This window comes from Urocampus carinirostris, chromosome 10 (assembly GCF_059441175.1).
Source record: "Urocampus carinirostris isolate Australia breed hairy pipefish chromosome 10, RoL_Ucar_1.0, whole genome shotgun sequence".
NCBI lineage: Eukaryota > Metazoa > Chordata > Actinopteri > Syngnathiformes > Syngnathidae > Urocampus > Urocampus carinirostris.
Window position 1 is genome coordinate 7,041,978 of NC_142358.1, and position 14,153 is coordinate 7,056,130.

Sequence of the window (14,153 nt, forward strand, 5' to 3'; positions counted from 1 at the left end):
ATGGTCAATATTGGATGGGTTGTCTGAATAATGTCCGAAACAGGCTGACCAGATTTACTAGAAATGTAAGAAAACCCCTGCAACAAAACTTGGACATTTTGAGCGGCGATCACACAATCTTCTATCTATCTATCTATCTATCTATCTATCTATCTATCTATCTATCTATCTATCTATCTATCTATCTATCTATCTATCTATCTATCTATCTATCTATCTATCTATCTATCTATCTATCTATCTATCTATCTATCTATCTATCTATCTATCTATCTATCTATCTATCTATCTATCTATCTATCTATCTATCTATCTATCTATCTATCTATCTATCTATCTATCTATCTATCTATCTATCTATCTATCTATCTATCTATCTATCTATCTATCCATCCATCCATCCATCCACCCACCCACCCACCCATCCATCCATCCATCCATCCATCCATCCATCCATCCAACCACCCACCCAGCCATCCATCCATCCATCCATCCATCCATCCATCCATCCATCCATCCATCCACCCAAGATGTTGAAAGGATGACATTTTCGGGGCTAAATTCGGACCACATTAGATGAAGTACACACGTTTATTCTTGAACTAAATTTGTCCCCTGTTTAGAATGTCTAAAATCATTCAATCAAATTTTGAGAGGAGAACTGCAATGTACATGTTGGCTATCTAGGGATGATATAGTGCAGAGATGCTGAGTGACTGTCACACTGTCTCCAATCAGAGAAGAAAATGGTTTAAAAAAAGTTCAAGAGAGGTTAAAACTACGTCAGGGTTCCATTCAAATTTCCGAAATATAAAAGTTTTTTAGATACGTTGAAAATAAAACGTTTTAGGGGCTAAATTTGGACCACATTGGATAAGGTAAATCCGACTATTTTTAGCCCGAAATTTAAAGTAAAAATATGTCTAGAGTTTGATCATATTAGTTGTTCTGCTGAGTAGAGTGTCTTAAAGCACCATTTATTGAATGTTAGCGTCAAACTAAGCTTGTGATTCACTATTTATTCCCGTTTGTATCAGGAAATTACATTCGAAAAATGGTCAATCATAATTTCTTAGCGGCACCTTAACTCCAAAAGCAATATTAGAATTTAAGACGCTGCTCTAAAGTAACCCCACGAGTAAAACTTTCATGCAGACCTTTAGCAGCACGCGCAGATGAAAACTTTACTTTTAGCCAAAGATTGAGTAAATCTTTATCAAAGGGCCGCCGAACCCCAGCACATACAGTACGAGGGCGTGCTGAATCAATATTTGTCGGTGCTCAGTGGTGAGCACACCTTTCCAGCATACCGGCAGTTAAAACATTGGCGCGACGGAGGACGTAAGAATTATCGCGGTTTTGAACTTTTATCCAAGAGCAAACATTCCACATTCGGTATACGAGACGCTTCTGATTCATTGAGGGGATTTGAACGTTTGTATGTAGCGTGACGGCACATGGACAGCTATCGATGTTAAATCTGTAAACCTTACTCACTGAATATATGTACGGACTATATTAGCATTTGTGACTGACAACCACGGTTGTGAGTTACTAGGACCTTCATTTTCACCTCAAAAATAGTTAGGTAACTGGCTATTTACCTATAAACATTGCTTACTGAATCTATAAAGACTTAAGTGCCTTGGTTAGCATCTGTGGCTGTTTCCCTCCGTTTTAAGTTACAACGACCCTATTTCCACCTCAAAGTAGTAAGCTTGCTGGATAGCATGTTACTTAGAAACACTTCTGAGGGTCACATGACTCTTTAAGCGTCCGCCATATTGTATTACAAGTAAAAAAATAGAGTATGCAACTACAAATCAATCTAAAGAGTGAAAAAGAAGCATTTGCTCTGAGTAACACATTATACAGAATCGTTTGGTGCTGAACAAAATCCCAAGCAAGTTGGGGCAAGCTGTGGGGAGTCACAGAAGTCTGTTAGCTAATGCACTAGCTTGTAAACTAGCGTAGCACTTCATTCCTTTATGACTCATGAAGAATATGTTACAATGCATGTAAAGTGACAAAAATTTACGACTCGGACAATTCTTTTACGATGCAAATATAACCAGCCCAAGGTGGGAATGGTAGTGGGGAGCCACAGTAGAATCCCAGCATGTGTGCTAGCTCGTGTGCTAGCTTGTAAGCTAGCCTAGAAGCCCACCACTTTACAACTCATAAAGAATATGTTTCAATGAATGTAAAGTGAATACATTTTAAAGATTTGAAGATCATTTTATCATTTTTAGCAGCAGTTCATCGAATTTTGATGAGCTTTATAAGGCAAACAAGTATATTAAAACTGGGTGGAATATCCAAATGGAAAGTCACAGAACATAAAAATCTACTCAATGAGGAAGTGTAACGTCATCGGAAATAACAAACTGAAAGTGACTGATCATATGGCTAACAGAGTTCAAAGGGAGCCCCAAAATCCAACACATTCGTCCATAATTAGGCTTTGTAGTTTCTTGGAGAACGTTCCAATTTATTTTGAAAACTATATCATAGGACATAGCATTTTGTTACTTGCCTGATTATGTAGATTTTTTTTTACAATTCACGAATCATGACATCGTCAAAGAGGTATGATTAGATAGGACCTTACTAAAGAATAAAAAAACATATCAAACATATTATACTTTGGTACTCGAACAACTCTGTATTCGACCCAAAAATTGGCGTTGTTGTTGCTTCGGTATTTGAACAAAGAATCGGAACTCTGGAAAACCTGAACACAGTGAGATTATTGAGGGAGATAAGCGACCATCTTGACTACGTTTGCCTTTGTTCCGGCATCATTTCAATATAGCTCTTCAGTCAGATTGCACAATTTATTGTGATTTGGAGCGTTTTGTTGCCTTTTTTGGCAATAATAAAGACTGGCAGACTTCTTTGATGGGTGCTGCTGTTATGGTTTGCAATGGGGCTTATCAATAGCCCCAGGGCAAGCCATAAAGAGCGTAGGGTAGCTGGGAAAACATTTTCCATCTAAATCGGCTCAGAATATAGACAGCTTTAATTCTCTGGTTGATTAACCATTGGGCTACATTGAATTGGATATCTTCATCGGATTGGGATTCAATTATATGATGACGATTAAATCCAACCGCAACCCGAAACAGGATTGACCAATCATTTTTGCACAATCGAGTTTGTTCTTATCCGGGGGAGGTTTATCCTGGTCAATCAGATACGATGCTAACTGTATTAGCTCATGAGCGCCACAGTGCTCTCCGGTTGGCTGCCGCAAACGCCAGAGAAGAACTCAAGGGCCAATCGTACGTGAACGGGCACGAAAACGTAGGAAGTGTAGATCACCATGACCACGGAGGACAACAGGACCCAGTTAAAGACGGACTTTTCCCAAGGCTCCAACACGTAGATGCCAGTGATCAGAAGGTATTGGTAGTAGAGCCAGGCCAAGTATTCCCTCAGGTTCTTGAAGTTCATCTTGTATCCTGGAGACAATTGGAGATCGAGTAATTTTACTTTTTTAAATTAGTTTTACATTTTACATTGATGCAGAAGACATCAAACGTGTTCACGTTTTTTAACAGAAAATCTTTTACGGACTTTCATTGGCTTAAATACCTTGGCAAAAGGGTCACCAATCATTTTGAAGGTGACAGCTACATTTTTATTGCTGATTAGCATGAAAGGCTACCAGTTTGATATGCGTTACCAAAATGACATGACATGTGTTAATTTTGTTATTACTATGTTACTACTGGGTTGTAATAATTACAAGTAATGTGAATATAAGCTCATCACTGGTGAGCTATTTTCAAAACCAGTCTGCAAGCTACTCAGTTGATCTTCGGTGCCACGTTGTTGGTGACCCTTGATACCTGTATACAGTGTGTCACAAAAGTGAGTACACCCCTCACATTTCTGCTGAGATATGATCATAATGTTTGATTGAACAACACTGAAGAAACATCGCTTTGACACAACAAAAGGTAGTCTGTGTAAAGCTTATATAGCAGTGTACATTTATTTGTCCATTCAAAAAACCCTCAAGCAAAAGTTCTTGAAGTCAAATATTTTGTGTGGGCACCATGATTTAAAGAACTACTTTAATCCTCCTGGCCATAGATTCGACCAGAGTCTCATAAATTGCAAACGGATTGCTCTTCTTCTCCTCCATGACAACATGACAGAGCTGGGGGATATTCACGATCTTGTGCTTCTCCACTTCCCCCTTGAGGATGCCCCATTATTATTATTATTATTATTATTATTATTATTACTATTATTACTATTATTTGCCTATTCCTACTGGTAAAAAAACATATTTTATTAAAAAAAACATTATTGATTGAAATAATAAGCAAAAATATGTGATCATATCTGATCTTTGACAGCGTTAATATAAAAAATCATGCATGGACTTGCTCCCTCATATCTCTCAGATTTAATTTTCCCCTATGTTCCAGTCCGGAGCCTTCGCTCTGAAAATGCTGGTCTACTAGTGATCCCAAGAGCCAAGACGAGATCCCCAGGTTCGAGAGCATTCTCCATTCGGGCCCTGGTGCTGTGGAATGCTCTTCCCCCTGAGATTTGATCTGCAACCTCAATGGAAATGTTTAAATCCAAGCTTAAAACACACTTCTATTCTATAGCATATGAATAACCTATATTTCATGTTGACAAGACCTTTGTATTATTTACCCTCATGTAAGTTTTAGATCAGGGGATGGTGTCATAATAGTTGGTGGTTTGCAATAATCTGCGGTCTGTGCAGCTCTTTGAGACTCTTTGTGATTAAGGGCTATACAAATAAACATGACTTGACTTGAATCAAATAAAGGTCAAGAAATTTGAATTTTTTTTTTGCATAGCACAAGCCTCACATAGCTGACTCATTTGTCCACCATCATGCTGCTACGAGTACCCAAAAAAAAAAAAGAAGTAAACTAGTGCGTTTTGGTCACTTTGAGTCTTTGTAGTTTGCATTCTTCCTTGTACTTTTATAGCACTCGTTTTCAGTTGCACAATACAGCAATATTTAGTGGTCAAATACACAAGGAGTCTCCAACATTTAGGATAGCTGAGGTGTTCGCAGACATTTTCTAAAAATAGCTCACCAGTACTGGGTCATATGGATTTCTATGATAAAGTAATTATTTTAAGGGTTATTTAACCCTACTTCCGAAAGTTAACCTCGTAACATAGCAATGACCTAGTAATAACATAATATGTTGTTATTTTTTAAATGCACATTGTAGGGCTAACGGTTTCCTACACAAATTATTATTGTGTCTATCCCTTATCATAAATACATTTTGTATTTTTACCTTTAAATATTGATTTGGCAGTTCAATGATATGGATTATGATTGATCAATCGAAAATGAAAATAAAGACACACACAAATTAAAAAATGCACGTTTGATTCTATCAAACTACAATCTATTTACATGACAGGGAAAAGTGAATCAAACGAAAGAATAAAGAACATCGTTCACACAAGAACTTGTGGTGTTAAAAAGGGGGTAGAGGAAAGAAATCCTGTAGCAGGTTAAGCAGGTTAACAGTACTGATCAATAAAACCGGTTTCAAGATAATTAACTTATTTAAATGATAAGTAATTATTTCATAGCGTGTCATAATGATATTTGTATCCAGCACCAAAAACGGTTTGTTGTGAAATCTTGTGGGTCAGACAAAACATCACGAACAAAAAAAGGGAATGCTGCACAGTCCATGGAGAGATCCGGATATTTCTCCCCTTTTTGGAAACTGATCTTGTGGACTTCATGGCGGGTCGGCGAAGGACCAATCCATGGGCCATTCAGGCCTCGCCATCGATGTGTGAAAGGCTTCCTCGCCAAGGGGCCTTCTTTGCCTGCATGCTCAGCGGGGGCAGGGGCCAACTAGCCCTCTGTCCCCCTCTCTGGGCTCTCTTCAGTACAGAAGGACAGCTGGTAGAAGAGAGAGTGAAAGCTGTCCGCGTTTCCCCTTTTAAAGTGATGATATCACGGTCACCAGAGGCAGGTCCTGTGACCAGTGGGAGTTCCTTTGATGCTTTTCAAAATAAAGTTATCCAATCGGTCGATTATAATAATTGTTGTCATGGGCAAATTTGTATTCAGGCACACAAAGAAATACAATCGCTGACATGAACCATGGCACATATGCAAATCATTAATCTTTTGATTACAATTGAACACTCTCGGGTTTCAAATCTTTATTATAAAACTGCAGATTCTGGTCACTTCCTTTGAATGAATTGTATGTCTTTCGAGGTGGTGGCAGAGTCAGAGGTTAAAAAAGGTTAGGGAAAATTGATTTGTGACAGTGTAGTTCCTCTACACATTCAACTGTGCCATTTGTGCTATCCGTGACAAAAGGTACCTCTCAGCTAGAAAACGTTTGGAGACCCCTGTTACACTGTCCCTTTAAGAATATATATAACATGCTCTTAATGAAGTCTCTAGTGACTTTTTAGCTATGCTAATGATTACATTACGTTTTATCCCCTTGTGATGAATTTATTCTGCATTTCTGCACCCACACACTATGTCACTGTGTGACTCTATGTGACACTACGTCAGTTATCTCTGGGGTTGTAGCTGACACAATCAGATTTATCATTTCTCATTTCCTTATTTCAAGTCCATGGACGGATCTATTGACACTAACAAAGATGTTATATAATGAAATTGTGAATATGCTTGATTGCTATTGAGATTTTCGAGAAAGGTTGTTCAAACCTCACATTGTGTTTGTTGTTAAAATCGTCATATTGGAATATAATATTGTGAATATGCTTGATTGCTGTTGTGTTGGTCATAATTGTTTTCTGTTGTTGGTGATCTATTGACACTAACAAAGATGTCATATAATGAAATTGTGAATATGTTTGATTGCTAATAGGATTTTCGAGAAGGGTTGTTCAAATCCTCACTATGTGTTTGCTGGTAATAACATCATATTGGAACATAATATTAGGAATGTGCTTGATTGCTGTTGTGATTGTCATGATTGTTTTATTTTAATATTAGTGTCAATAAATTTGTTCAAACCAAAAAAAAAAACGATCAAATTGTGAATATGCTTGTTTGATGTTGAGATTTGTCGTGTTTGTTTGCTGCTGTTGGTGTCGGTGGATTTGTTCAGAACAAAAAACAATCAATTTTGGACTGGACGGATCTATTGAAACTGACAAAGATGTTATATAACGAAATTGTGAATATGCTTGATTGCTGTTAAGATTGTCGAGAAGGGTTGTTCAAATCTCACATTGTTTGTTTGATGTTATTGGTGTCAATGAATTTGTTCAAACTGGACGGATCTATTGACACTATCAAAATTGTTACATAACGAAATTGTGAACATGCTTGATTGCTGTTAAGATTGTCGAGAAGGGTTGTTAAAACTTTACATTGTTTGTTTGCTGTTATTAGTGTCAATAAATTTGTTCAAACCAAAAAAACGATCAAACAAGAACTAAAAGCTTTGGCGGAAATAAAGAGCAAAGGCAGAATGTCACATTTTCACTTTACCTCCAGAAACCTTGTTAGAATATGATATGGTGAAATTGTGAATGTGTTTGATTGCTGTTAAAAGTGTCAATAAAATTGTTCAAACCAAAAACCGATGTCATACCAAAAAAAACAAAAAAACGATGTCATACCAATTTCTTACTAGGTTGGGTAGTTTTTTTTTTGTAAACTTGCACAAAACTCTGACAATACATTTTTTAGCAATGGTTTTACATTGTTCCAGACCGGAGAGAGTACTAATAATACTTACTTAAAGTTGTGAGGGTTGTGTGGCCATTGGGTCCATGTAGTTCAAAATGTCCAATCTTAATCCAGGGTTCGCCAACCTTTTTTAAGATGTGGGCTACTTTTGTTACTGATTAGCGAAGATGTTTTCACTTTACAGTGTGAAAAGATTTTTTTTTTCAGGCCCCTTTTTAAAACATCTCCATTATACGACGTCAAAAACTAAATATTTTGCCTGCTAAAAAAACATTGCGGTGTTTGTGTGTATGATGAGTTCTGTCTCTAATATGACTGTAGTATTGGTCAACAGTATATAAAATGCTGCTTTGCTATTGGTTTCTCTCACAGCATCATGTAAATGCTGTTATGGTATTGGTTTAACTACCTCCCACAATACCTTTCTCTTTATTCAGTTCCTAATCTCATGTGCTTCGAAAAGAGTTAGTGGGTCACCACTACAATACTGCGTTTTTTGTGCTGTATTTAGCAGCTTTTGGTTCATCGCTTGCAGTAAAGCTAAAGGAATAAACAAAAACATGATAACCATGGAAAAGAAGCTTGCAATTATTAAGAAATACAAAGAAGGCACACAAATCACTACCCACGCCAAGTTGCATGCCCATAACCAATCAACATTCTAAAAACAAAAAAGTAGGTGATTAAAGCAAGGACATTTTCTAAGGTCATGACAATCCTTGCAAGTGGATGTTTGATCATCTCTTCATTTTTGGTCTGTGGTTACGGTCTTCCCCACTCTCTCTGCATCCACTCGCTAACTTCAATGCACCAGTGCAAGTCCCATCCCACCGAAGGTAAATACAATTAAATTTTTCTTTTACATGTATATTCATTCATAATGCTATTTAATCATAAATATGAATAATGAATAAAGTATCTATCTATCTATACACATGAATTACACATATGATTTTTCTTTCTCTCTAGGGAAAACATTAGCTACGAATGACTATAAATGTATATCCCTCACTATACGGCAATTTCACTTTGTGATTGCCACCGCAGAACCGATTAATGTCTTTTGCTGGGGGGTCTGTTTTATTACTAAAACCATCTGAAAGCATTTTGGAAGGTCATTTGAACATATTTATCAACCCTTTTGAATACAGTGGGAAAGTAGTTTTGACATCTCTGCAATAACGTTTTAAAGAATTGGTAAATTGTAGGGTAAATGCTAACATCACATTTTTATCGGAGAAAATAATTATTTTTATTCCAGAAACTTAAGATAATTACACTGTAGCATTATTTTAAAGTTGTTGCTGTGTTGTTACTATAATACTTCTATGTTAATACCTGCTTGTAGTTATTATAAGTAGGGCAAACAGTCTCAGTCAACCACGTAGAAATCAAACTTCCGAGAAAATCACAGTAACCCATCACTGTTGAGCTATTTTCAAAACGGATCCACGGGCGACTCGGGTGCTCGCGAGCCCCTGCTTTAGTTAAACGTCGACTTTTACGTTGGCTGATACTTGAGTGGATATGTGGTATTTTTAACATAACGTGCACGCAATACCCAATCGTGTTGGATTTGGGATAATCAATATTCCCAAAAAATGTCCCAAGATCAAAACAATGCCCTCTTACCTTTCAATAATGACGTGTCCTGCTTATGACTTTGGTTATTTATGAGCGCCGATCGCAGGGGTTCGTTCGGTGGTCCGCTACTGCCTTTGTACAGCGCGCCAGGATGGGGGAGGAAAAACTAACTGCGGGTTTGCGTCAAGCTTTTAAGTAGTGGGACTACAAACGACACCACACCCACTTGCTTTGCCTTCCTACACGCTGTAGGAGCTCACCTGGTCGACAGGTGCAGAAGAACTGCAAGCAAAATAAACCGGGTGAGAATAAAAAAAATGTTTCCAGTGTTTTACGAGGGTCGGTAAATGCACCCCAAAATTTCTGTGGCGCAAAAAAAGAAAAAGAAAATGCACTGTGCCCGAAGGTTTGTTGCTACTGCCCAATTCCTAACTACGGTAATTTTAACGATAACAAAGTGGCACGATATAATAATTGTGGAGGTACTGAGTAGCCCCTAAGAAAGTCATGGTGATTTTCTGAGAAATGTGATTGCTAAATTGATTATTTCAGCATGAGCAAGTCATGCCATGGGGAGAACATGCAAACTCCACACAGGAGGTTCAATCTAATGGCCTCAGAACTGTGCCTGCCGCAGACGCGTAAAGCACTGCTCTGCCGTGCTGCCCTATACATATATATATATATATATATATATATACTGGACTGTCTCAGAAAATTAGAATATTGTGATAAAGTTCTTTATTTTCTGTAATGCAATTAAAAAAACAAAAATGTCATACATTCTGGATTCATTACACATCAACTGAACTATTTCAAGCCTTTTATTATTTGAATATTGCTGAATTTGGCTTACAGCTTAAAAAAACTCAAAAATCCTATCTCAAAATATTAGAATATCATGAAAAAGTATACAAGTAGGCTATTCAACTAATCACCTGAATCATCTAATTAACTCGAAACACCTTGCGAGGGTTTCCTGAGCCTTAAAAACACTCAGCTTGGTTCAGTAAACTAAATCACAAGTATGGGGAAGACTGCTGATCTGTCTGCTGTCCAGAGGACCATCATTGATACCCTCCTGATGGAGGGTAAGACACAAAAAGAAATTTCTCAAAGAGCAGGCTGTTCACAGAGTGCAGTTTCAAAGCATATCCACAAAAAGTCTGTTGGAAGGGAAAAATGTGGCCGGAAACGCTGCCCAACCAAGAGAGATGACCGCAGCCTTAACAAAATTGTGAAGAGCCGCTTCCAGAATTTGGGGGAGCTTCAAAGACAGTGGGCTGAAGCTGGAGTCCAGGTATCAAAAGCCACAGTTCACAGACGTGTCCGGGAAATGGGCTACAATAGCCGTATTCCCACGGTCAAGCCACTTCTGAACTCAAGACAACGGAAGAAGCGTCTGACTTGGGCTATGGAGAAGAAGCACTGGACAGTTGCAGAGTGGTCCAAAGTCCTCTTTTCAGACGAAAGCAAGTTTTGCATTTCATTTGGAAGTCAAGGCGCCAGAGTCTGGAGAAAGGCTGGAGAGGAGCAAAATCCAAGTTGCTTGAAATCCAGTGTGAAGTTCCCACAATCAGCAATGGTTTGGGGAGCCACGTCAGCTGCTGGTGTGGGTCCACTGTGTTTCATCAAGTCCAGAGTAAATGCAACTGTGTACCAAGAGATTTTAGAGCACTACATGCTTCCATCTGCTGAAAAGCTCTATGGAGATGAGGATTTCATTTTCGAGCATGATCTGGCACCTGCCCACAGTGCCAAAACCACCAGTAACTGGTGCACTGACCATGGCAACACTGTCCTTGATTGGCCTGCTAATTCCCCTGACCTGAACCCCATCGAGAATTTGTGGGGTATAGTTAAGAAGAAGATGAAAGACACCAGACCTACAAATGCAAATGAGCTGAAGGCCGCTATCGAAGCATCCTGGGCATCAATAACACCTCAGCAATGCCACAGGCTGATTGCCTCCATGCCACGCCGGATTGATGCAGTAATCCGTGCAAAAGGATTCCCAACCAAGTACTGAGTGCATCAATGGATATTTTGAAATGTTTGATTTAGTTTTGCTGTTATAAAATTATTTTTTTACTTGGTCTGAGGAAGTATTCTAATATTTTGAGATAGGATTTTTGAGTTTTTTTCAGCTGTAAGCCAAAATCAGCAATATTCAAATAATAAAAGGCTTGAAATAGTTCAGTTGATGTGTAATGAATGCAGAATGTATGACATTTTTGTTTTTTTAATTGCATTACAGAAAATAAAGAACTTTATCACAATATTCTAATTTTCTGAGACAGTCCAGTATATATATATATATATATATATATATATATATATGAGGAACGGCCCTTTCAGATCCAGTTTGTTTCTTCCTCCTTGGGCAGGACACTGAATCCCTAATGCCCCCAATAAGCAGGTAGGTGCCTTGCATGGCTGACTCCCTATTGGTGTGTGAGTGGGTAAGTTTGAAGCACATTGTAAAGCGCTTTGGGAGGTCTTCATTGACTTGAAAAGCGCTATATAAATTCAGACCATTTACCATTTAATCTTTCATTTAAAAGGGAAATAAATTTTAAGTTGCAGGTGTCATCAAAATAGCCCCTGAGGAACACTTGAGTAGCCCCACGGACTGGTTCTTAAAATAACTCACCAGTGATGGATTATTGTAACCACCTAGGAAATTTGATTTGTAACTGACGTAATGTTTTATTAATCCTACTTCTTATAAATTACAACCTGGTAATAACATAGTAATAACATAGTAACAAGACGTTATTTTAGAAATGCATATCAAACTGGTAGCCCTTTCAGGAACAAAACAATAGCTCTCGACTTTAAAAAGGTGAGTGACCTCTGTTGTAGAACAAAAGTTTAGAAGATAATGATTATAGAAGAACAAATTGGGGGCCCTGCCCAAGTTAATGTGCAACAATAGCCGAGTGGTTCATTTTGCCACCCACAAAAACATCAACACGCACTATTGATGTGTAAACATGGGCAGCGCCACAACGGCCAAACGGTCACGCACGATTTCACGCCACTGCTGAGCTCTGCATCGATGTTGGTACTCGTCATGTTCTGTACTTTCTGTACTGTCGTGTTTTGATTTGCGTTCTCACATATCCAACATTGTCTCTCTTCTATGTTTTGTTCAGTTACAGTGAGTTTGTGTTCCAACATCTTCTGCGTGGGTTTTCGTTTTTTTGTTTAGTTAGGGCTCCGTAGTGTTGGTTATACTTCATAGTCTTGTCATGGCTCTTTTGTTGTTCTGTACGCTTTGTTAAGTCTGCTTTTTATGTTTTGTTCTCTCAGAGCTTGTTGATATTGGAAATTTTTTTCTATCCAATCGTATGTTCCCTGTGACAGCTTGTGTTTTGTTCAGTTATAGTTAGTACAACATATTCCACGTCATGCTCTGTTCAATTCCAACTAGTTAGTATTCCAATACATCCCACATTGTCCTCTTTTTATATTTTGTTCAAGAAGAGCTAAATAGTTTTACAACATATCCTGTATGGTTCTTCATGTTTTTGTATAGCTAGAGCTCATTAGTGTGTGTTATACTTCATAGTTTTGTCATGGCACTTGTTCTTTTTGTTTCTTGAAATGTTATTTTATCTTATGTATTTATTTATTATTCTTTTTTTTGGGTCTTCATCATTTTTCAGTTAAAGCTGGTTGATGTTGGAACATTGTAATTCAATCCACTCGTGAGTACGTGCTCTTCGACTAGCTCTTTATGTTTGGTCCAGTTAGAATTCCAATACATTTCACATTGTGTTCCTTTATTAACTTAACTCTTTAGGGTGAATTACATGTCATGGTCATGACACTTTAGTTGTTAATCTGTACACTTATAGGAGCCTTAAGTTTCGTCAGTCTTCCATGTTTTGTTGTTCAAGCTGGTTGGTGTTGTAACATTATCCCGTGTTAAGCATGCATGAGTATGTACTCTGCGACCGCTTTCTTTTGTTCTGTTAGAACTAGTTAGTATTCCAAAATATTTAATGGTGTTTTCCATGTTTTAAGTTAGAACTAGTAAGTATTCCCACACATTGCCTTTCTTTCATTTTTGTTCAGTTAGTACTAGTTAGTATTACAACACGTCACTCATTGTGTTTATTTCACGTTTTAAAGTAGAAATAGCTTGTGTTCTAAAATATCCTGCGTCTTCATGTTTTGTTTTTTTAGATCTAGTTGGTGTTTCAACATTGTGTAATATCAATTTGTAGTTAGGTCTTTGTGGGAGTAGCTTTGTTGTCTTTAAATTATGAAAATCCTAGTTCTGTTTCTGTACATTATTAGATGAGGATTTCTTTTCTGCACATGACGCATTTTTCAAAATCTTATTTCCTGCCTACATTTACAGGAGCCGCTTCTCTGGCCACGCCAGAGCCTAACCTGAAAAATGTAGGTTGCAGCAATCGAGGACAAGGTCTTTGGCAATGACTTATGCAGCTAAAAATGTATTTGTAGCATTGATAAGTTGAGAAGATGTTAGGAGTTATTAACACTCACCTTCTCACATTGTTTTATAACACTTAACACCACTTTCACTCCTAATGTAAATCCACCCACCCAATTTTTTTCACCTTTCCAAGTGAGAGTTGAGGTTTTAAAAGAGAATGAGGCACAAACACTCAATCCTCAATGTAGTGTCACACATTTTGTGTCTTCATTTCTCTAGCGTGAGATGACAGTTGATTATCTAACAAGCACTATAAGAAAACAATTCCACATCATAATTGTGCTCCCGCTGCACCACTCCTTAACCAAATGACCCTGCACAGGAGCACTGGAGAGCTCATTTGAATGCAATCTCTCCATCTCCTTGTTTGTTTTGACATGTCAA

The 14,153-nt window shown here is 37.8% G+C and overlaps 1 protein-coding gene across 1 annotated transcript; it reads right to left on the bottom strand.

Annotated features, from left to right (window-relative positions):
* Positions 1–454: 454 nt before the first annotated feature.
* sptssb (serine palmitoyltransferase, small subunit B) lies at positions 455–9,458 on the bottom strand. Its single transcript, XM_088345772.1, has 2 exons — positions 9,347–9,458; positions 455–3,464 (listed from the first exon to the last, which is right to left on the bottom strand). The coding sequence occupies exon 2, from the start codon at positions 3,454–3,456 to the stop codon at positions 3,214–3,216; it is 243 nt and encodes an 80-aa protein (XP_088201898.1). The 5' UTR covers positions 3,457–3,464; positions 9,347–9,458; the 3' UTR covers positions 455–3,213.
* Between the last annotated feature and the right edge of the window lie 4,695 nt (positions 9,459–14,153).

Bases quoted from the DNA above. Each gene is read 5' to 3' on its own strand.
- sptssb (XM_088345772.1), bottom strand. From the start codon at position 3,456: ATGAACTTCAAGAACCTGAGGGAATACTTGGCCTGGCTCTACTACCAA.